This window comes from Hippopotamus amphibius, chromosome 5 (assembly GCF_030028045.1).
Source record: "Hippopotamus amphibius kiboko isolate mHipAmp2 chromosome 5, mHipAmp2.hap2, whole genome shotgun sequence".
In the NCBI taxonomy this organism is placed as follows: domain Eukaryota; kingdom Metazoa; phylum Chordata; class Mammalia; order Artiodactyla; family Hippopotamidae; genus Hippopotamus; species Hippopotamus amphibius.
This window is the reverse complement of record NC_080190.1, coordinates 80,049,414-80,073,568: the sequence shown is the minus strand read 5'-3', so window position 1 is coordinate 80,073,568 and position 24,155 is coordinate 80,049,414. Positions and strand designations below refer to the sequence as shown.

At 44.8% G+C, this 24,155-nt stretch overlaps 1 protein-coding gene across 2 annotated transcripts in view; it reads right to left on the bottom strand.

Moving 5' to 3' along the window:
- Positions 1-11,073: 11,073 nt before the first annotated feature.
- The window catches only part of GNPAT (glyceronephosphate O-acyltransferase), a 30,422-nt gene continuing 17,340 nt past the window's right edge, over positions 11,074-24,155 (bottom strand). For both annotated transcript variants that reach the window (XM_057736196.1, XM_057736197.1), the window contains 12 exons: positions 22,183-22,310; positions 21,793-21,868; positions 21,386-21,537; positions 21,140-21,270; positions 19,472-19,695; positions 16,310-16,552; positions 14,829-14,908; positions 13,844-13,984; positions 13,480-13,579; positions 13,303-13,396; positions 12,787-12,848; positions 11,074-11,378 (listed from right to left, as the gene is read on the bottom strand). In XM_057736196.1, coding sequence (XP_057592179.1) covers positions 11,335-11,378; positions 12,787-12,848; positions 13,303-13,396; positions 13,480-13,579; positions 13,844-13,984; positions 14,829-14,908; positions 16,310-16,552; positions 19,472-19,695; positions 21,140-21,270; positions 21,386-21,537; positions 21,793-21,868; positions 22,183-22,310 — 1,475 coding nt within the window. In that variant the 3' untranslated portion in view covers positions 11,074-11,334. The remainder of the gene's footprint in view (positions 11,379-12,786; positions 12,849-13,302; positions 13,397-13,479; positions 13,580-13,843; positions 13,985-14,828; positions 14,909-16,309; positions 16,553-19,471; positions 19,696-21,139; positions 21,271-21,385; positions 21,538-21,792; positions 21,869-22,182; positions 22,311-24,155) is intronic.

Below are 24,155 nucleotides of genomic sequence, written 5' to 3'. Positions count from 1 at the left end.
GGCAATGTCAGCAGAGATGGGAATCCTAAGGAAGAATTTTTAAAATGCTAGAGATAAAAAACCGTCATAGAAATGAAGAATGCTTATTAGCAGACTGGACCCAGCTGAGGAAAGAATCTCTGAGCTGAAGAGTGTATCAATAGAAACCTTGAAAAAGCAAGGAGAACAAAGACTAGAAAAAACCAGACCAGAATATGCAAGGGCTGTGAGGCAACAATTACAGGTAATATACTCCTAATGGGAATACCAGAAGGAGAAGAAAGGGAGAAAGAAACAGAAGAAATGTTTGACGAGTTTTTATTGTAGCGTTTTTTTTGTTTGTTTGTTTGTTTTTGTAACAGCAAAAGATTGGAAACTACCCAAGGGCATATCAATAGGGGGCTAATTTAACTTCAGTGCTTACATACAATATGATACTATGTAGTTTAAAATGAGTGCCTTTTCTCAGTACTGATGTGGAAAGATGTCTAAACTATGTTGGTAGATATAGAGCAAGATGCAGAATAGTGGGATAGTATGCTCCTTTAAGAGTAAAAAAAGAAAATACAATTGTATATTATATTTGCATAGCTATTTGGAAGAGGTATGAGCAGGTAGAACTGAGTAGATAGGGCAGGGATTGAAACATACAGTATATAGACTTTTATATTCTCTTTAATATTTGAACCAGTCACCTTTCCAAAACGTTAAGTAAGAAAAACAACTGTGTGTGGCCTTAAAAATGAGATTCACTCTTCCCATTCTATAGCATGTCTTTCTAACACTTTTTTCCTATACATATATATAAAGTCTAAGGACACATTTTTAAAGACTATTTTGAAAATTCTCAATACATACAGAATAACAGAATAATATAATGAATCCCTATATACTCATTACCCAGCTTTACCAATTGTTAACATTCTGTCATTATTTTTCAGCTGCATACAACAGTTCCCCACCTCACCCCATTTCTACTGGGTTAGTTTTTTTTCACAGTTTTTTGGGAAATAAGCTTTACATACACTGAAATGCATAAATCTAAGGTTTAACTTTTGGAAAAATGAATCTACTCATGTAACAACATGCCAGTAGAAACACGGAACATTTTCATCTCTCCATGTGGAGCTGGTATCACCTTACTTGTGTATAGACTGTTCTAGTTTCTTCCTTTACCTCAGCTTCTTTTTTGGGGGGAAAAAGTTTTCATACATAATCGAGAGTTGTAACACTTAGACACAGACCCTGTTCCCTGGAGCTTGAAGGCTTTTTCGAGCCAGTTGTGTCAGAAGAGACGCTAGCCACTTTCCTGCAGCTCTGGAGTCCTAGCCCCTGTTCTGCTCGGTTACAGTGGGAAGGATGCTCAGGGAATTTGGGGTGGAGTGAAAGAGATGAAACTTCAAAGGTTGGACTGTCTCCTATGTCACTTAGCCACATGTGGCTGTTTATATTTAAACTCATTATCAAATACAATCAAAAATTCAGCTCATCAGTTACACCAACCACATTTATTTATTTATTGGCCGTTTTGGGTCTCCGTTGGTGTGCATGGGCTTTCTCTAGTTGCTGCGAGCTGAGGCTACTCTTATTGTGGTGCGCGGGCTTCTCATTGCAGTGGCTTCTCTTGTTGCAGAGCATGGGCTCTAGGCGCGCAGGCTTCAGTAGTTGTGGTGCCCGGGCTTAGTTGCTGCTCTGAGGCATGTGGGATCTTCCTGGACCGGGGATAGAACCTGTGTCCGCTGCATTGGCAGGAGGATTCCTAATCACTGTGCCACCAGGGAAGTCCCTACACCAACCACATTTTGAATGCTAAGTAACGACAGCACAGTGGCTCCCATACTGGACTCTGCAGATATGGAACATTTTCATCATTATGATCTAGGGGATGGAAAGGGATATGGGACATGGAAGGGGAGGTAGAAAGGGAAGGTTGCAAGATGCAAAACTAAACAACTCTTAAAAGTTTTAGTTTTGCCTCAGATATACCCTCATGCCTTTTAAAGAATCATTTCTTGTAAGTCAAAGAGAAAAATATCTTATATTAATGCATATATGCAGAATCTAGAAGAATGGTACAGATGAACCTATTTGCAGGGAGGGACTAGAAATGCAGAAGTAGAGAACAGACCTGTGGACACAGGTGGTGGGAAGGGGAGGGTGGGATGAACTGGGAGATTAGGTTTGACATAAATACACTACCATGTGTAAAATAGATAGCTAGTGGGAACCTGCTGTATAGCACAGGGAGCTCAGCTCGGTGCTCTGTGATGACCTAGATGGGTGGGATGGGGGGTGGGGTGGGAGGGAGGTCCAAGGGGGAGGGGATATATGTATACATATAGCTGGTTCACTTTAATGTACAGCAGAAACTAACAACATTGTAAAACAACTATACTCCAATTAAAAAAAAAAAGAATCATTTCTTTCTTCATGCTTTACTTTTTTACTTAGTTTTATTCACTTTTTACTGTTTCAGCCTCCTGTGCCCCTGTTCTCTTTCTTTTGCTCTTTTTTTAATATAATTTTAAATTACATATTTAATTTAATGTTATGTACTGACTCTCGAGAAAATTTTGCTTCCTGTTATAATGGACTAGGTATTGCTGACCAACCCTTCCCTGACAATAATTAGAACTACTCTGCAAAAAATATATATGCAACGATTATGTTTGAAGGCTGTGGTTTAACAAAAATATATACCTGGTATTTCTCCCTGGTTCCTGGTACAAAGGGTCATAAGCCTTGGGGTTTCCTGAGTCATAGGACTGCCTTTCCGATGTTAATAAGGTGACTTCTGGTGGGGACCACAGGGAGCTTCAGGATGCGGACTGGTCACCAGAAAAACCAACCGTGTGATCAGAGGACTGGAACTTTCAGACCTGCATCCCCACCCCAGCCTCTGTGGATCCGGGGGAGCTGACGATTGAGGTCATTCGTGCCCGTGTGATGAAACCTGGAGAAAACTGAACAGGCTCACCCGTGGAGCTTCCTGGTTGGTGAACACAGGGAGGTGGTGGGAGATAGTGCAGCCACAGGGACAGCCGCTCTGTGTCCCTCCATCCCCACAGGGACAGCCGCTATGTCCCTCCATCCCCCTCCAGACTTTGCTCTATGTGTCTCTTCTGCTTGGCTGTTCCTGAGTTGTATCTTTTCTAATAAAAGCGTGATTGTAAATGTAGCGCTTCCCTGAGTTCTGTGAGTTGTTTTAGTCCATTATCAAACCATAGGGAGGGGTCACGGGACACCCCAAATTTATAGCCAGATGGCAGGTGTGAGACTGGCTTGGTGACACCCAGGACTTGCAGCAGCATCTGAAGTACAGGAGGTCTTATGTGTCTGATCTCCTTGGACTTTGGGGTCTACATTAACTCAGGATAGTGTCAGGAGTAGACTGAATCGTAGAATACTCAGCTGGGGTCAGAGAACCAGTGTCAGAATACAAAGGCACTACAGAACTAACAAGGGAATAGAAACTTAGGGGGTGAAAATCCAGAAGGAAACCCCATAAGGTGAGCCAGGTATCTGAAAATATTTTTTCCCTTGGGCCATCAGCCATTTCACAAGAAGTGGCTGAGAAGTTGAAACAGGCTGTCAACAGATACACAGATCTAGGCAGGCAAAAATTGGACTTTAGGGTGTACCAAGAAGGGGTGACCCTGGTGAAATCCCACCTAAGCTTTGGATTAGAACCCTAAAAGTCTACACCCTGTGAATAAAGACAAACCAGGAACAAAGAGGCTGTCAAAGGGACGGAAGCTGAGAGTGGACTGATCATAAACCATGATTGAATTAAGGGGACTGGAGGCTAATTGGAGGGTAATTGCCAGTTCCCCGAGTGGTCTACCAGAAGCAAACACCAAGCCTTTCACTGAGGAGGATAAACTCCTCAAATAGTCTGTAGTTATTTTATGTACAGTGTTTAGCCCTCAAATAAAAATAATGAGATCTCTGAGGGAAAGAGACCACTTGATTAAAACCCAAGAGAAACAATAGGAAATAGAAACAGGCTAACAGAGGACCCACATAAAGGAGTTGTCAGGCACAGACTTTAATTAATGTTTGCAGGAACAAATGAGAAAATTGAGAGTTTCTCAGAGAACTGGAAACTAGAAAGCCAACAAATGAAACAATAAAATGGAGAGCCCAGAGCTGTAAAATTCAACAACTGAAATTGAGAACTCAAAAGATTGATTTAAGAGTAAATCAGGGACTTTCCTGGTGGTCCAGTGGTTAAGACTTTGCCTTCTGATGCAGGGGGTGTGGGTTTGGTCCCTGGTCGGGGAGCTAAGATCACACATGCCTTGTGGCCAAAAAATCAGAGCATAAAACAGAGGCAATATTGTAACACATTCAATAAAGACTTTAAAAATGGTCCACATCAAAAAAAAAAAAAGAAAAAAAAAAAAAGAGTAAATCAGACTTAGCATTAGTGACCTGGAAGATAGGTTAAAAGAAGGTATTCAGACTAAAACACAAAGAAACGTTTAGAAGGGGCATCAATGACATGTGGAATGAGGATAATTAGACCCTCAGAGGGGAAGAATATTATTTTCCAGTTTTCATCCTTATTTTTCCTTTTTGCCCGAATTTGTGAGAAATGTCTTCATCTTCCAACCTTCTACTGAGTTTTTCATTTCCTATCGGTTTTCATGTTCACTTTCCCTGAGCTCTCTTTTTGTCTGATTGTCCCCTTTATAGAGTGTGTCTTTGATCTCATGGAGGATATTAATATCTGGTTGGATTGTTGTTACTATGAAGGTGGCCCTCGGATGCACCCTAGGGTCTGGGTTCTCCATGTGCTGGGTGCTCCATGTGTCTGGGTGCTCCTCCTTGCCCTGCCCGCCTGCCACCCTCAGCTCCCCCCACCCCCCCAGCACCTTGCTGTTGATTTCTGGATTCAACAGCAGATTGAATCCCGCAGAACAAACCCTTCCCCACTTCTCAGGCCCCAAGACCTTCTTTCTTTCTGCAGAACTTCAGGGCCGAGTACAGGAAGTGAGAACTGATGGTTGGGAGGGGGATGTCTCTCCCTCCTGTTCCTTTCTTGGGGCCCCGCTTCTTTCTGCAAATCCTATTTTCTCCCTCAGGTGTAAGTCATTGAAAACAAAAGCCTAAAAGCCTAAGAGGGAAACATTTTGCTGGAAATGTTTTTGCCTTCCACCACGCTGCTAACTTCCCCCAACACAAGGAAAAGGAAGCTTAAGTATTTGTTTGAACTGTGAAAAGGGCAAAGAAAAAAAAACATAAGGAGAAAAATTAAAACATCAAGAAATGTTCATCCAAATGTGTATATAGCATATATATATATTGGGTCTCATCAGGATGGTGATTTTAAATAAAGAACAAGAGAGAGAGGAACAGAGAGAGACAGACAGAGGGACAGAGATAGAGACAGACAGAGATGGAGAGACAGGAAGGAGGTGGTGGGTCTCAGTGATGATAGTAAAGCTGGCATCCCAGCAGGAAGCCCTAGCGGCCTCACGATGGAAACCTGTCTGCACTCCAGGGTGATTCCATCCTTAGCTGGATCCCAGGGCATCTTAAGTGACCCACCCCCACCCCTTGGACCAGCAGTTTTGCTGCCCTCGGTTCTGCCCTGAGCAGCTCTGGGCCGTTACCTGAGCTCCTGCAGCTCCATCCCTTTGGCCTCTGGCCTGAGATTGGACATTGCAGTTCTGTTAGCCCATGGTTGCTTCACGAAAAGCATTTGTGACATGGAGACAGCAAATGGAAATGATTTAAATCGTCATGTCCCGGAAGGTCCATGCAGCTCGCTTTCCTCGTGGATTAAAGGAGGATGATCCCACCAGGAAAGACTGCACAGTTGTCCTGAGGATTGAATGAGCTCACGTTTGTGAGGCTCTCGTGACAGTGCCTGGTGCAGAGCCGGGCCCCTGTGAGCGCTGGTCAAGCAGAGCACTTCAGGCCCAGGCTGTACCCCCGAGGGACGTGGCAGGGACACAGCAGGAACATGGGAGCCCAGTGAGGCCTTGCCCGTCTGCATCCCTGACATTAAGCTCTTCAGTTCAGAGGCCGCCACACCTGACATGATGGGTTAAAAGAAGCTTCAATTTTTTGAGAACATTACCTTCAATTTCAATTCATGGATTTTATACTTAGCATAATTTCCTCCTCTGAGGCTAAGGACAGCATGAGCCAGTGGAGCTCTCATGAGTGTCCCACCAACAGGGACCCCCAGTAACCCACCTCCCTGGGAAGCGCTCTGCTGGCCACGAGGGCCACAGCCCACAGGACAAGCTGGGGACGAGGGGGCTCCTGGTCTCTGCAGCGCCCACGTGTGAGGACAGACCAGGGTTAGCAACGCTCTACTGGAGTCACGTGTTTGACCTTTCCCGGATGCTTCCTGTAGGTTAGTGCTTCCCGAGTGAAACAGGTACCGTCAACCTCATGGGACAGAGGAGGAAGCTGAGGCATCGGGGGATGGGTAACAGGTGGCATGGCTCCTGAGCGGCAGGCTTGCGTCTGGGTTGGTGCCCTGTCCAGCTGGGAACAGGCCACAGGGCTGGGGCACGGGCACGCGGACAGGAGGGCCGCAGCCGGAGGGCTGTCCAGAGCGCACTGTATCCCTTCAGCCTTCTGGATACCAAGCAGCAGGGGCCGGTGCAGGGGCCGTGGTCCTGTCTGCGCTGCTGCCCCAGCGGCTCCTCCCCACCCCTCTCCCCAGTCCTGGGGGAAAAGGCCAGAGGACCCCACGGGCCCTGAGCCCAGCTCCAGCCATGCCTGCCCTTCCTTGGTGCCCACGTGGTCCTTTCTCCCCCAGGAGGGCGCTTATTCCCCTGCTTTCTCCTTGGAAGTGGAGGCCCTCCCCCGACCCCTCACAGTCATCACTGCGTTTGTCCAAAGCCGGCTCTCAGGGACAGCTCTACAGTATGATGCCTGTTGGACGTCTAGTTCCTTGAGTTTCTCACTGTGTGAATTTGGGTGAGTAATTTAACCTCAGTCTGTTTGGTCAGCCATAGAGTGGCGTGATAGCAGCGTACTGTCTGCAGGATTAAATGAGAAAACACACGTAAGGGATTTAGAATGGTGCCTGGCACACGGCAGGTGCTTAATATATGTTAGCTGCTATGATCACTGTCTTCAGGGGCAGGCAGCGGCAGCCCAAATGGGCGCCCAGGACATCCACCTACGGGAGGCAAGGGGAGACGGGGCACTGACTGGTCCAGAGTGAACTGGTCCTGTCCCCACCAAGGACAGAGCACACACTGGGGTTTCTCCGTGTGCAGCACTGGTGCAGGCAGCTGGAGCCCTGCAGAGGAACATACACAGTACAGCTCTCCTGACTTGAAACATGACTGAGTTTTTCTAATTTCACACTCTTTAATGCGCTTCCGAAGGAGTCTAGTTCCAACCCACAAAAGAAACATCATGAACAGATAAGAAAGAAAAACAATGTCATTGAAAAAATATAGACGTTGATACTGCTTTGGCCAGTGAAAGTAAATTAATAAGTGCTCCTGTTTGGAGGATCATTTTTATTAACAGGAAATCCACATCTGCTACGGTCCCTGCGTGCCTACTGGCAGGGGTGCTGCCTCCCTGGTTTGGTTAAGGCAACCGTGAGTCCTGGCCCTGCCCCTCCTTGCGTGGGGAAGCACATCACAGCCTGAGAGCTGGCCGCCTGGGTAACCTTGACTGGCTTCCGCCCAGTGTCCCCGAGATGCGAGCTTCCGTAGAGCCGTCAGATGTGGGCGCGGTGCTTAGAACTCCAAACCCACCCTGGTGGGACGGCCTGGAAATCGGCATGTTGAGCCAGCTCTCCAGGTGATGCTTCAGGCAATGCTTGTAAACCACTAACACATAAATACAGTGAATTACGACCATGCAGATGTGGTCTGCTTTAACCTCCCAGCTTGCCGGAAGCAACTGATAAATCATTTTACCTATGAGAGCTTCCCGTGGGAAGAGGAAGCAGAACAAGTCGCTTTGTCTCTGCTTTTCCTTTCAGACTTCTGACCTCCTGAACAGTAACATAAGAGATTTGTTTAAGCCACAAACAAACAAAAACTCCCTGAGAAGAGAGCACATCACCTGCAGTTTCAGAAGTGAGATTCTAAAGACTTTTTGAGAAAGCAAATAGTTTACCTTCAGGAATCAGAATGTTCTAATCAGCTTTAGAAACCAGACGATAGCGGAGAAATGCTTTTCAAAATTCTAAAGGAAAATTATTTCTAACCTAGAATTCTATACTCAGCTAAGCCATCAGACAACGATGAGAGTGGACAAAAAGATATTTTTAAACAGATGAAATCTAAAATATTAATCCCTCGTACCATGGAACATGGGCTTTCACTAAAATTAATAAACAAAAGCAAAAACATGAGGTCCAAGAGAGAGGGGCAGCCCATGCCGCAAAGTGAAGGAGACTGCTGAGATAACAGTGATGGGATACCCCAGGTTGACAGCTCTATAGCAGGCCTAGGAGGCAACCAGCCCAGGGTGGGCTCTTGAAAAACGATGTGTGTGAACCTACTAATGGGGGATTCGTACTTCTGTGAGTTGATAACTTTAATTGGGGGGAAAAAAAGTAAAGATACTTTAAAAGTCAAAGAAGGCATCAAAATCTGTTTTCTACCCTACGTTGAAGGATTTCATTCTATTGGTGGGAGGAAGAAGGGATGTCGGGAAAAGCTGTGATGTCCACCAAGGCCACGTGACTTTGGAAGATGGCAGGTGTCTGTGAGAGACGGGGGCGGGGCGGGGGAGAGGTGGAAGCAGTGTACCGTGGTATAACGCTGTTGGGCTGAACAGCTGGGCTGAAGCCAGCTCTTAAGGTTGTCAGTCAGGGAAGCGAATGCCTATGGCTACACTGACCGCTCTGGAAGCATCCGATCTCGTTTCCTCTGAGAAGCCAAGTAGGGATTGTCCCAGTCAGTAGTGGTGGCATTAACAGGTTACACTTACTGCCAAGGGCTGTTTCAAACACTTTACTGACGTGTTTCTCACAACTCAAGAGGTATTATCACCATTCCCATTTTATGGATAAGGAAACCGAGGCTCTGAGAGTTTAAGCAAATCACACAGGAACACAGGGCTAGTGTATGGCTGAGTTGGATTTCACAGCCAGTTGGACTTTGGACCCTGCATTCTTAGCTGCTACATTACATTGTGTTTGGATAGGAAACTGTCCTGGAAAACCAGATGCTACGGATCTTCCTTTCTACTTACTCCAAAGCTGGGGCAGCTCCAGAATTTAGAGATGGGGTGGAGGGGAGGCCTCAGGGGCAGCAGTGGGGCTCATAACTGCAGGTGTGTGCAGGAGCTCGGGTGGGCAGCGTACAGGTACACGCTTTCAAACTCTACCAGCAGAGGACGCGTGCTGTTCTTTGATTAGGACTTTAGGTTTACTTGGGTGACTTGGGAGGGTTTGAGGAGACTGAGAGGGGAAAAGCCCCCCTCTGCCACCTCCCGCAGCTGCCTCTGCTGCAAGGCCTCATTTGGTTTGGGCTGCACCCCATTTTCCTGCCCCTCCTGATTACTTGTGGGGCTCTGATGCCACCGCTGGCCGGCAGACACGTCTATCGCCATTTGCACTCAAAACTCCAGTCTGTCTCCAAAGCTGAAACACATTTCAAACAGGTCTAAAACTAAATAAAAGCCACCTTACTCAGTCTTCAACACATATATTCATAGCATGAGAAGAAAACAAGTAACCAAATTGAGTGTGTGGGGATTTTAAGGCACACCTACTAAGCAACAACTGGCCAGGGGTCCAGTCTCCTCACTGCTCTGGACTCCCTGCAGGGTAGCAGCTCAGTGCCCTGTTTAGCTGGCAGGCCACACAGTCCTCAGCCAGGAACTGCTCCGTTGACTCCTCAGCTCTTAGTCAGTCTCAGCACACATCAGTCTCCTCTGGCTTCCCACACAAGCAGAGCCACACAGAGGGCCCCTCTGCCCCTGAAGCACAGACTAGCGCAACGGCTCTCCAATCTGAATGTGCAGCAGAAACAGCCTGGCCTCTAGGGAACAAATGCACTTTCCAGGAATTTGGATACAGACAGTCCTACAACCGCATGTTGAGAAACTTTTCAGCGTTTCCTGTGGCACTTACATTCCTATTCACACGTGTTACAAGCATCTCTAAGCCACTACAGATGTTGAGCCCTGCTGTTACGCACTGAATGGTGGCCCCCAAACCCAGATGTTGAAGCCCTAATCCCCAATGTCACTGCACCTGCAGGGGGAGCCTTAATTATGGCTAGATGGTGTAAATGGGGGTGGGGCCCTCGTCTGATGGGGTTAGTGCCCTTCTAAGAAGAGACACCAGAGAGACTGTTCTGTCCCCAGGTGCACAAGGAGGTAATGCGAGCACACAGCAAATGGTGGCCTCCTACAAGCCCAGAAGAGAGGCTTCAGAATGAAACCTACCTTGCTGGCACCTTGGGCTTGGACGTCCAGCCCCCAGAACTGTGAGAAAACTAATCTCTGCTGTTTAGGCTGCCCACTCTGTGGCACTTCATTATGGCTGCCCAAGCAGACGAATACAGCTGCCTTTCCTTTTAATTTCACTTTCCATGACGCTTGTTTCAGCCACATTTCAGGCCCTTTGAAACCAATCCCAGGACATTTTGATGACTATTCTCTCTGCATGCTCACCCCCTGTCCCCTCCTCTGTCACCTCAACCCCACACTTTGAGGACCAGCTCCTCTCATCCTAATTCTCAGCTTAAATGTCACTTCCAGAAGTGGCTAGCTATTGAGGTTTTTGCTGTTCATCCATCTTATTTCAAACTTTTCCTCTCTTGGATTGTTAAGCCTATTTATGACACATCTCATAACTTTTCTTTATTACACATACTTTCTCTAATTCAGTTTTACTGGTTAAGGCCCTGGGGTGGCAAAACTTAATATAAGCTAGCTACTTTGTTGTGTATCTCTGCCATACGTATACTTGTTTGAGGCAACTTTAATCAAAGAAAACCACGAGAAGTGTAAGATATGCCCTTTCTAGCTGTTTTCTTTTGATAGCCAGAGCCTTTCGTGTTGATGCTGCACTTTAATTCAGAAGTCAAAGTAACAGTTTAATACATGTGATAAGCTGAAAAGTGTTAGTGAAGTAGGAGCTGGGTGGTGTTTTTCCAAACATGTTTCCAAAAGCCTGTTTTATTTTAAAACACACGCAGAGGTGGACACAAATGCCTTTTTAACCATTGTGGAGGAGATTTCACTGACTTGTTAAATTGGTCTCTTCCTCTTGACCAAGCCTGCTGCTCTCGAAGCCCTTATGAAGGACGAGAAGATGGGTCTTTCCCTTTACTCCCCTCCTTGTTGTAACATGAGTTCTTGGATGACAGTGATTATACGACCAATTCTTCCGTAACCGTTTGGCAATCATTAAAGCTTTGCTGTTGCTGCTTTTCTTATTGGTGTTTTACAGCCTAAGGTAAAGAGAGAGACAGCTCATGAAATGACACTGAGTTTGCCCTTCCTTGTACAACTGTTTAGGCACTGGCCAAAGAGAAACACATGACAGTAGTGCAGAGTTTTACAGACTGACAAAGCACCAATGCAGACAGCAGCATCCTTTGCAGGAGACACAGCAGTGTCTCAAAGAGGTGAGGGCCATGGCCAGTGCCCCCAGCCGTGTTTCCTGAGCTTCAAGTCTAGCATGTTCACATGCACATATTTCCCTTCTGAGATTATGAGATCAATTCCATCATCCTCAGAATGAGGGTTTGGGGGTCATGCCCCTCTCACCAAATTCAAAATTGAGTTTCAAGGTTACACATTCTGAAATTTCAGACATACTATAAATAGAAGACTGGGGGGAAAATTCCCTGGTGGTCCAGTGGTTAGGACTCAGCACTTTCTCTGACGAGGGCACAGGTTCGACCCCCAGTCAAGGAACTAACATCTTGTAAGCCATGGCACAGCCGAAAAAAAAAAAAAAAGACTGGGATTTCAACCTACATATTTTCTTCAAAAAGAAATTAGTATTTTCACCTTCCCTATCTCTGTTAAATATACCTTTGCCCTTCTATCCTTTTTTCTTCAATGCCTCTCCTTTAATCATACACCTGTGCTGGTTTTCCCCTAAGCCCAACAGACATCTATCTAAACCTCTTCTATACAAGTTTAACAAGTGTACTGAATGAGGATTAGGTACAAAAATACTACTTGTAAAGAATATCCACTCAGTGATCTAGTGTTTTTTCAATATAATCAGCAGATAATTATGTTTTTCAAAAGCTAATACCCTCCCCTTCTAAAATCACCCCACCATTCCAATGAGAAGTGTTCACTACCTCCTCTGACCTTTTGTATCTGTTTATATCCAAAGTCTTGACTCTTACCATATACCACAAACAAATAGCCTTGCCTTTTGGGCGGGACTGGTCTGGAGAAGATTATGGGTTGGATTATTCTCCCAAGGATGTGCTACCAGCCCCCAATACCAAGTTCAGAGTCTATATGATGTGGACATTGACTCTGACCACTCACGTGGGAAAGAAGCAATCCGAGGGTGGAGAGGGAGTGAATGAATCCACGGACTAAAACGAGAGCAGGACTGGATATAAAGGGTCTAGATCTTGGATTAGTTATGTTAGTGGCTGGTCATTTTTATGTTGTACAAGACCGCCTATTTTATGCTTGTTGTGTCTTCTCTGTTGGTTTTCTCCTTAGTTTCCTTGAGAAAATTCTAGATGATAGAAACAGTTCTCTGCATATATTAAAACTCTACTGCCGTTCATTTTGATAAAGTATTTAGTGCCATACTTTCTTGTTTTACTGTATGTTGATAAATACAGTGTGCAAACCCACCATATTTTATTAAACGGTACTTACCAAGCATTTCTTCTAACTTTCTTGTGGCAGGTTCACTCACATTAAATACATAATCATTATTTCTAGGAGAAAAAGTAACAAGCTTTCTTATTGCATAAACTAGGAGGAAAAGACAACATTCATTATTTATACAGTAAGACTACTCAAGGCTAGCTTTACATAGTTGAAAGTTGTGGGTACATATATGTAAGAATACACACACACACACACACACATTATATGCCCCTCCCCTAGTTTTTCTTATAAGTAACCTATAAATTTCAATACTAGGTCACAGCCAAAATGCTGGCCTAAAGTGCCTTCTTTCTTTGCTTCCATATAATCTTTATTGTTAGCCACATAAAATTCGCGTGGGAACTCAGAGTGATGTAGCTCATCAGGACATGGGTGAATGAAGCCCGATGTAACGTTTCCCAGATCATGCATTTCCACATCTCTCTCTGGACTTGGGGCGCAACTGTCCCAAGCCGTCGCTGCCCCTTGAGCCCATGCTGGGCATCGCACACAGTTACTTACACCTTCTTCTTCTCCACCACACCGAGCCTCACAAAAGCTGCTAAGGCATTTTTCTGTACATCAGAGGATAATACATCATAACACTGTGAGGCGCCTAAGAGAGAGGGAAAGGGGAGTTGGTGGCCTACTTTCTGTTCTTAACTAACGGAAGTCACCACCCACAGAGGTGTGACTCACCTTGATCGAGAAGCTGACTTGTGAACTTTCTAACTCTCACCAAGTACTGTTTCTCAGTGAGGTAGTCTTCTTCTTCGTTCAAGAGGTATTTGCAAATTATCTGATTTTGAAGAGGGGGGATGAGAGGAACAGAAAGTGAAAGAGAGCAGCCAAATACAACAGAACAGTAAATAAGTCTCCAATGCCCCTCTTCACAGAATGATACATTATATTAGAACAGAATAAAGACACCCCCCCCACAAAGTTCTACCATTCACTTGGGGAAGATACTTGCTCTTCAGACCAGAAACAAGGACAGGGTAGGGAAGGCTTAGTTATATTTGATATGGGAGGATGAAGGAGAACTTGTGAAAGATTTACACACCTGATAAGATTCCACAAAAGGTTTAAAGAGTCCTATTAAAAATTCTAACACAGTATTTCCTTTTTCTGTAACTAGGATGTCCCTTGTCATCACTTGTATGGCCTCACTTTTACAAAGCAGGTAACAGCCTTCTTCAAAGTCCTGGAAGGTGAGGGGAGAAGACGGAATGCATCCACTAATTTATAATTTAGGTCAATGACCCACTGCCGGGCTCAGCAGATGGCAGCCGTGTGCCCTCAGAACAAGGAAAACACCAGCTAATTCTGCAACCCTTCCCAGGCGGCTGTGGCTTTCAGACGGGAGCCAGAGCAGCACTGTTCCAGCACTCAGAACGTTCATCCTCACATACAGCAAACACCAAAACACTGAGCCTCAGGAATCATGACCCGGGCCATAGATTTTCTTTCACTTTGCACAGCCATACTCCTCACATTTAAATAGAAGTGTATGCAGCAAGTCTGAAAAATACTGAGAATCATGTTATGCTCAAAACTGCTGCCCTCATTCCTTACTGAATAAAACCTGTGCCCCTCAGCATAACGGACAGCCGCCTCGCCCACTTGTCAATGCTGGCACTGCCCCCAGCCCAGTGAGCCAGTGGTGCAGCTCTGGGAGCCCAATCCTTCACCACCAAGCAGGGCCACTGTTCTCTAATCTCAAAGCAAAAGGCCCTACTCATTCCAACAAGTGGTGCTGGAAAATGTGTGCTGGTTGGTAAATTTCCTAACAAAATACAGTTGGTTTATTTATAGTGGCTGCACTAATGGTTCAAAGATTTGGTTCCTCTCACCAAATAATTCCTAAATTATTGATGAAACTTGACCAGGAATTAAAATAGAGTTTGTCGAACTGTGAGTGTCCACATTTCTCTTTGTTCTGTTGCATGTAACCTTGAAGGAAGGGAAGACACACCCGTGAAACCAAGCCTAGCATTTCCAGAACTCACTGCAAACGTACTTTGCTCTTTGGCAGTAAGGATTTTTACCTTTAGTGCATTTCCTGGGAGAAAGATGAACTCATCCGAAAAAACACTGCATAGGAAGCAAAAGCAACTGTAGACATCCTCTGGAAATAAATTTATTACACAAAATTACAACTCTGCTTTTTAAACATCCAGGGAGTACCATGGAGTCCACGATACTCCAAAATGCAATATTTTAAAGGCATATCATTCACATGCCAGGGACAAGATTTCAGGGCTGCAAAGAAAGCTATAACCAATTCAAATCATCCCTACAGAGAAACTACAGTCTAGCACAGTTTCAGTGGTTGAGACTGAATTACAACCAGGCCTCTAATCAGTCAGTCTGGTAATGAGCCAGGGTACTTCATTCCCCCTGTATGTGGTTCCTAGCAGAGAAGGAAAGGAACGGCCTCCTTCATTCCCTTCCACACTCATACCCGTGGATGTCTCCACTGTATCTTTAGCACTAGGACACACTGGCACACGACAACAGAGACTACTGTCTTATCTCTTGGGCGTGTGGGTCTGCCCTGCCCGTCAGCCTCAGACCTTCATCTTTCTGCCATGAATTTTCTCATTAGCAAAATATACATCTGTACGGACACAAATGGTTGCCTCCAGTGTCAGGGTGTTCATGCTGAAACACTCTAGAAGACCCACACACACGCCCTCAGCTATGGATGAATCCCAACGTAAAAAGCCTCAGACAGAACTCAGATCAAACTTCGAGTTTTCTGTGTCCTGAATTAAGTTGTCTGACCTCTCTGGGCCCCAGTTTCCTCATTTGCAGAATGAGGGCATGAACGCTGGATCTCTGAGGTTCCTTCCAAGGCTAAAGGTCTGTGGCTGAGCCCAGTATTTCTCAACTCTGGTTCTTCCTTATAATTATCTACAGGGCTTTGAGGAACAGAAACTAAAACATCAATTTCTGGCCCACACCCCAGACCAACTGAATCAGAACCCTTCAGGGATGGGACTCAGCCTTCAAAAATTCTAAGGTGTGGCCTGAGTAGAAAACCCCTGGCCTTGACCACAGTTTTCTGTGAAAAAACCAGTTTTATTCATAATTATACTCCTTGGTGTGACCACAATGCCACTGTGTCTTAGCACTCACACACCGCTGGATTGTTTACCCGCCCTGTCTGCTTCTGTCGGGTGAGGGAAGTGACGTCAGAAAGAGTCTCAGACCAGGAAATGGAGAGCCGTGCTCTAGTTCCATTTTCCTAAGTAATCAGGAATCTCTAGGCCTAATTTTCCTTATTTATAAAAGGAGAGGTTTAGATGAGATGATTTCCTAGGTTCCTTGCAATTCCCAAATTCTGAGCAGATGGCCATGTACCTAGGGGAGAACACGTAACCATTTCTGAGTGCAGGCTCCATCCCCTGCTGGTGAGTGGGCTACACACGGGGCAGAGCATTACAAGGCTTCAAACACGGCTCCCTACCTGGAACTGAATGGCCAGGTCTCTTCCAAAATTCAAGACCACATTCCCGAAACTTACCTTTCCGGAACCCAGGTGTCATCTGCAACGCCACAGCTACTAAGGAAGGACGGACAAAAACGTTGAGCAGCTGGTTCCTGTACGCCGAACACATGAGGAGAGTGATGTACTGGAAAACAAGCCCGTCGACCACTTCTGAGTCTCCGGAGTCCACTTTCAGAGTCGCCCGGTCCTTGACCAGGCTGACGACGTTGGAGTGCAGGAGAATGCTGGACTGCAGGACTTCTTCAGCAGGTTCATTATCTACACACACACACACACACGACGACAATTCATTCAGACAAACGGCAAAGAAATGGGATGGTCACCGCTGGGAGTCTTAGGCCCAGTGTGAATCAACGCTAGTGACCTGTCAGTTATTTTCAAGTGCTGGGTACTGGTTTTAGGCTCTACCAATCGAGATAATGATACTATATGCGAAGGACACTTTAAAAGCACTAGTTCATAAATCAACTCTCTCTAAGGACATGTAACATACTTTCTCATCTACCCCAAACCTGTCAGCCATTCTGAAATGCACATCAATTCCCACTTTGAAAATGAACGCTTCCTCAGGAACCAAAGTTTTATAACAGCAAGTTACATGACAAGAGAGTCACATATATGTGAATTTAAGAATACTAAGACAAGAAGACATGCTTCACACACACATACACACACCTCGCTTAGACCGATTCCAAGATGGCAAGGATATCGCTTTACAACTTTGTGGGTAAACCAAAGGGCAACCCAAAGAGGCATTCTCCTAGCTTCAGGTCTCCCTGAGCACAGAGGGATGCAGAGGAGATTCTTCTGGTTTTCCTACATCAAAGATAACTAAAGAAGCAGACTTATAATAGTTCCTGCTAAGTCATCACCTGACACTACATTGGTCTAGAGATGGCCAAGGAGTTAGAATTTTAAGCATAATAAAGAGATGGTGGTATTCAGCTATATTCTTGATAAGGGAAATAATTTTATTGTTACCCTGAGCCAAAGAGCTAGCTGACAGGTGTGTACAGCAGGCGCACTGCTCGAGCGGGGGGACAGGTTCTGCTAATGAAGCATCAAAGGGACAAGAGGGAGGTGTGGTTTTCCTTCCGGACTCAATCACATTCGTTCTGGACTAACCTGCCTTGTCTCAACTTGCTCGAGGCAATGATACAGTACACGATGTTTTATATATATATAAAATACAATATGATCTATTTTACATATATAATGATATGTATATCATAAAAAGGCCTAGATGTGAGAATGCTTAAGAATATATGCGGTAATCTGGGTAAAAAAGCAAAAAGGAACTGAATATACATAATGTGTTCTAGATTAGGAATCGTGTGTGATCACTACACGATTTCTGGTACTTAGATGCCAACCGGCTCTCACTGGAGCTGGCGTGGTGGCCACATAGATGCTTTTAGCTATGGACTGGCCACATGTTTACCCCCTCTTGAAAAAGCGAAACACCTCAGAAAGACAGGTGCCTCTGTCTTCATGTTCCTGGCCAAACAGTTCCCCATTCCTCTTTCATGACTTTCTGCCTTGTATTACAGTCAGCGTGTCCTTTGCCTCCCGTGAGACCGTTACAGTACTGGGAACAGATATCTGATTCATCTTTATTTCCCTACTGGTGACCACCACTCAGCTGACCGGCACTCCTGTTCGTGATTCTTCCTGGCCTCTCTCAGCCGCGCTGCCCTCTGCCGCTGCCCAGCTCCAGCTTCCTGACTTCCCATCTACGTATGGCAGCCTTCTCGCTTGTCTCCCTGCCTCCAGTTTCTTCCCATCGTGGTCCACCTTTAAAACTGACATCAGGGGACTTCCGTGATGGTGCAGTGCATAAGGCTCCGTGCTCCCAATGCAGGGGTTCGATCCTTGGTCAGGGAACTAGATCCCGCATGCCACAAGGCAACTAAGCCCATGTGCCACAACTACTGAGCACGCAAGCCACAACTAAGAGCCTGCATGCCGCAACTAAGACCCAGTGCAGCCAAAATAAATAACAATGAATAATTAAAAAAACATACTTCCTTATTAAAACAAAACAAAAAACTGACATCAGGCTGCTTGCTAAAGGCCAATCTGCCACACTTCCCTGCCTAAAACCCATGATTCAGACTCCAGTTCAGATCCCCAGGCAGCGGGCCTCTGTGATCCAGCCTCTGTCCACGTCTCTGTCTCCATCACTCCCTTTCCAGAGCCAATGTCCTAATGCTACCAACCGCTGGCAGGTCAAGGGATGTCCGGTGCTGTCACACCTGCCATTACACGTTTCCTAACCCTGACATTGGCAACTCTCCTCTGCATGTGTCTTCCTGAAGAGCTCCTACCAGCCCATCAAGATTGGTTCAAAAGCCACTGCTATGAAATCTTCCCTGAGTGTGGACCCTCTCCTACACAGTATTCTCTGTAACCCTCAGCAGTGTGTCCACAGCCCTGTGTTTATTTCACTGAGCCCTCTCTACCGGCTTACACATTACCACCCACCCTGCCTTCTACACACCAGCAGAACCTCCAGAACAGGGGTTGCGTCTTGTTCACCTTTGTACTCCTAGTAGTTCCTGGCACCCACCAGGTACTGAGTATAGGTTTAATGAGTGGACCATAAATACTTGACTATAAATAATTATCTGGCCTTAAAAAGATTGCATTTCCAATTGTAATCTCTACAATTTTAAATCAAAGAGACTGAAAACAACGTCAGCTAACTACTGTCATATACATCCCCAACTCCCAGCATAGCCCTCATAACTCCGACGAGGTTTTCGCAGAGTTGTTACTATGAAAGAATTGTATACAGTTCTGCAAGACCAGTCCTTTAATCCTTACAATCCAGTGAGGCAAATGGGTGGTAGAAAGCGGTGGGTGTAGGGGGAAGAGTGTGTGAGGCACAAAGAGTCATTATTTATTCTCTGCTCTGCTAGGTTCCAACAGAGGGGATTCTGGTCCTCTATCTACTCAGAGTCTCATGGGGAGAAATGACATGTAAACAATCATCCTCAAATAATCAACATGCTGTGTTCAATGTCCTATGGTGATAGAAATAGATGAGGCTTTCCTTCTCTGAGCAATGCTTTGCTCAAAGTCCTATATGGGTTTTTTCACATCTAGGCTACTGCTTTTCCAAATTAAGAAATAAAAAAAGCAAGCATCCTCACCACACATGTCCCATATACATACCAGGCCAAGTGAGAAACCCCCCGAAGGCCTGGGCTAAGCCTTTCAGCCATAAAGTCTTTTCCAACAGGGCGTCAAAGTCCATGGATGGCCGGTTCTGAAGCAGAACAGCAACTATTAGTGGCCACGGGCTCAGAACCAGGTTTTGGATTTGCAGAAGCTGCATTTTGTAGGCAACTTCAGTGACAAAGGTATGCATGTCCTCTGACTGTTTCTGAGGAATATATCTAAAAGGAAGAACACAGAACAACCAATTACAGTTCTGCTACTTAGACAATGTGAGTGGAGAAGGGACTGGGAGAAGACAGACCCTTTAGAGGCTTCTCATACTTCCTGCCAACCGAATTCTCTCAGGTCACACTGCAAAAATATACCTTCACTTTACTATAGTGTGGTCTGTCCATTTGTCTCTAGACTGTGCTCTTGAGAGGTGGTTAACAATACTCACGGTAACAGGGTTCTATTATTCCTGGTTCCAGGCCACAACAAACAAACAAACAAGCACACACACACTTTTGTTGCTCTGTAAATGGCATATACCCCTTCTTCTGTGAAAACCGAGGTCTCCTCCAGTGGACTGAACTACTCTGTCTTCTCAGAATCCACAGCATTTCAAACATGTCTCTTGTAGAACACACCTATCAGGTTGCGATATGACATGTATGACAACCGCTCGTGTCTGTACTGATAAGCTGTACAGTTGGTGAGACACTTCAGGGCCCCTGCTAAGCAAGCCACGGTCCTCGCCTGACAGACTCCTCGCGCGTGGATCACTGAACGCTGGATGGGATGCTATCAGGAACCTACTCGGAGCTGACTGGAACAAGGACACGCCTATGACCTAACAGCAGCTGCAGAATCAGGTGGCTTAATGTGAAAGTGGTAGCCAATGAGGACTCCTTGGTAATGGATACAACTGGCCAATTTGAGACGGACAGAGTGAAAGCTTGTGGCTGCAAAAAGCTAACACCTGCTTCTGCCAGCGGATGAAGCTGTGAGCGAGGCTGCTCGCTGCTGTGGGACCACTGGCGCTGCAGAAAAACTGTGAACGATGCTGCAGTCCTGCGAGGCCTGGCTGGGCAGACGGTTTGTCTCCTTTACTCCCGCAGGTGTATTTCTCTGCATTAAGAAAACCCAAATGTGTATCTGTACCTGTGTCCTGAAAGAACCTAACACATTTCCTTGCGCATAAAACTATACCCTTCTCGAGAACAGGGACTCACTCCCATTTATTGTTATTAAACAGTCCTTTCTAGGATCAAATACAATACTTAGTACATACTTTGGCTGGCCTACCAAAAGTGCCCAACAATTCCCATACATGCACTTGGTAACAATAGCTTATGTCTTCGCACTTTTAAGTTAGTAGGGTACTGGGGAGGGAGCTTGGGGAAAAGGAATCAAAAGAAGCGTTTATTACTTTAAGAGCAGGCAATGGGTTTTGTGTTTTGTTTTGTTTGTTTCAGCACTGTCTGGCTTTGCATGTTTACTGTATACATCCTGCAGCTAACTGTCTGGCAAACATATTAACTGAAGCTTTCTGCTTCTCTCAGCTGTGACCTCAGATAACCAAGTTTCAGTTCTAGAAGCGATCAACTCAAAAATTACAATTTACACTTGCAGATTTTCATCCTTGTTTCTATGTCAGTTATGAAAACACAAGCCTTGCACCTTGGAACCAAGTTATATGGGCTCCGAGCCATCCTCCCAGCTGCCAGAGATCGAAGTGACACAGGGTCTCCGAAGTACACATGAATGTTTCCAAACTGTTCAGAGAGAATCCTCCTGGCTTTCAACAATCCCTGAGAGTATCACAAGGGGAAGAGAAAACAGCAATACATTCAGAAATCAGTCCATGTATAAACTAGCAGTTTCTTTAAACTCCAGTAAAATCAAGCCGGGCTGTCCTTTACGTACAGTTGTAGATTCTTTCGGCTTAGGAACCCCTAGAACCTCATACGCGTACAGAGTTTCTTCCAATATCCTATCGTAACTGATGCTGATTGGAACAAGGTAGGTATCAAAAACTTCTCTTTTAAAAAAGGGTTCCATCACAATATTCAGAAGACCTGTAAACATATGGAAAAATGGTTTTTCACACATATTGAAAAGGAAAGAGAACAAGGGTGGCATGGGAAGATACTAAAAGTATACATTATATACCAAGCCCATACATATAAACAGCTGAACTAAAAGAAACAATTACACTTATAAAGAACAGAATATCTTGCAAAGAAAGTGTCAAGTTCTCTTAGCAGCTGCACCTGACACCACCCCCGAAGCCTCTGGATTCGTGTTTTTCCTTCCATCTGTAAGGAACCTACCAAATTTTGGGGTCAATGTCTTGGCAGAGCGGCTTCTTGTCCCTTCGAGGAAAAATTCAACAGGAGCATAACCATTCTTTAAAGAGAAAACAGAGACAAACAAAACAAAACACAAGACCCATTGCCTACTTTCAAAGTGATAAATGCTTCTTTTGATCCCTTTTTCCAAGTTCCCTCCCCAGCCCTCTGAGCAAACACTGCTCACAGTGGAACTTCAACAGGAGAGTCACACAGAGTAAACAGACTGCTGAGGTTGTGCACGTTCCTCAAGCAGGAAAAAACCCAGCTAAGCAGGCCATTCGGAAATTATGAATTTAAATAAGACCGTCTGGCAAATTTCAGTGAAAAGAAAATACAGCTTGAAAGTACTTTGTAATTATTTGCATTTACCCGTAACATAGTTTTCACGTATTCGGAGAACACCGCCCAGTAGAGTTTGTTGCCCCCAAAGGTGCGCCTCATGAAAAAGGCCCCTGACATCCGCAGCAGCTCACCCACCATTTTCATTCCTAGGAAATCTATAAAAGAAACGACGGTTAATATTTATTTGCAGATCCTGAAACTTTCTCTAAGTATCTCAACTCAAATTCTATTAAGATAGATTTCATGTATGTAAGACATCCCTAATCTTAAGAAGAAACATCCAATGGAATTACGGACAAGAAGGGTCTCTGTGGGCAGGTGCTGGCCGGGAGGTTACCTTGAGTTCCCACCCTCCCCGTGCACCTCTGCTTTACAACCAGACCAGCCAGAGACAGGGGCAACAGCAGGCGACGGGACAGCCTTAACTACGCCATCATGCCAATTTCCTTAGTCAGCACTGCTGCTGACCTGATAAGAGATCAACATGTATCCTCCATGCACTGGACAGTCAGGCCAAATGAGCTCCCACTCTCCTTTTCACCCAACAGGTAAAAATATCAATCTTCTTTTTAGTGGCACAGATTAAAAAAGAAAAACGAGTCCAGAATGAGAGGAAGAGTTCTACCATCAGTTTTAAAACAGTTCTTCTTTTCATTTTCCCCTAATTTTCAAATAACTTCCTCATATCTATATAGATGGAAATGCTTTCAAAGTGCTTAAGTTCCTAGCAGTTTTTACTTCACTGTTGACTGCGTTTATTAACAAAGGTGTACGCTTGAATCCCAGCTTTGCTGGCTACCTTACAAGGGAGATAACACAATTTATTTGCCTTAGTAATCCTACTTTTCAGAATCAACCTTACAGAAATAAAAACACTAATATGAAAATACACTGAAAACTTGTTTGTAACAGCAAAACTACTACATTATGATACATATACACTGCTGAATATTACACGGCAATGAAAATGTTAGACATGAAGTTGGAACCTTACAAAAACTCACACCACATACAAAGATGAACTCAAAACGGATCAAGGACCTAAATATAAGACCTAAGAGTATAAAAGTCTTAGAAGAAAATATAGAGGAAAAGCTTGATGACATTCAATTTGGCAGTGATTTCTTGGATATGACACTAAAAGCACAGAAAAGAAAAGAAACGACAGATAAACTGGACCACAGCTCTTCCTGGGGTGGGGGGGATTCTGTGGGGCATTGGTTCCAGGACTCTCCATGGATACCAAAACATTTGGATGCTCAAGTCCCTCGTATAAAAGGGCAGAGTATTTGCATGTAACCACATCCTCATATACTTTAAATCATCTCCAGATTATTTATAATTCCTAATACAATCGCTATGTAAATGGTTGTAAATACAATGTAAATGCTATGTAAACAGTTCTCTGTGAATGGCAAATTGAAGTACTGACGTCTGGAACTTTCCGGAATTTTTTTTTTCCCCAAATAGTTTTGATCTATGGTTGTTTGAATCCATGGATGCGGAACCCACGGATACAGAGGGCCGACTGTATACCAACATTAAAAACTTCTGCTCATCAAAGGATACAATCAACAGAGTGAAATGGGAGAATGGGAAAAAGTATTTACAAATCACATATCTGATAAGGGGTTAATATCCAGAACATATAAAGAACTCCCACAACTCAACAGCAAAGAAAACAAACAACGCAAAGGACTTGAATACTCCTCTGAAGAAGACATAGACTTGGCCAACAAGAATATGAAAAGACGCTCAACATCACTAATCACTAGGGAAATGCAAATCAAACTCGTGATGAGATACCACTTCATACCCATTAGGATGGCTATTATTAAAAACCAAAAACCTAAAAAACCAGAAAATAACACGTGTTGGTGAGGATGTGGAGAAACTGAACCCTTGTGCACTGCTGGTGTGACTGTAAAATGGTGCAGCCACTGTGGAAAACAGTATGGTGGTTCCTCAAAAATTAAAAATAAAATTACCACCTAACCTAG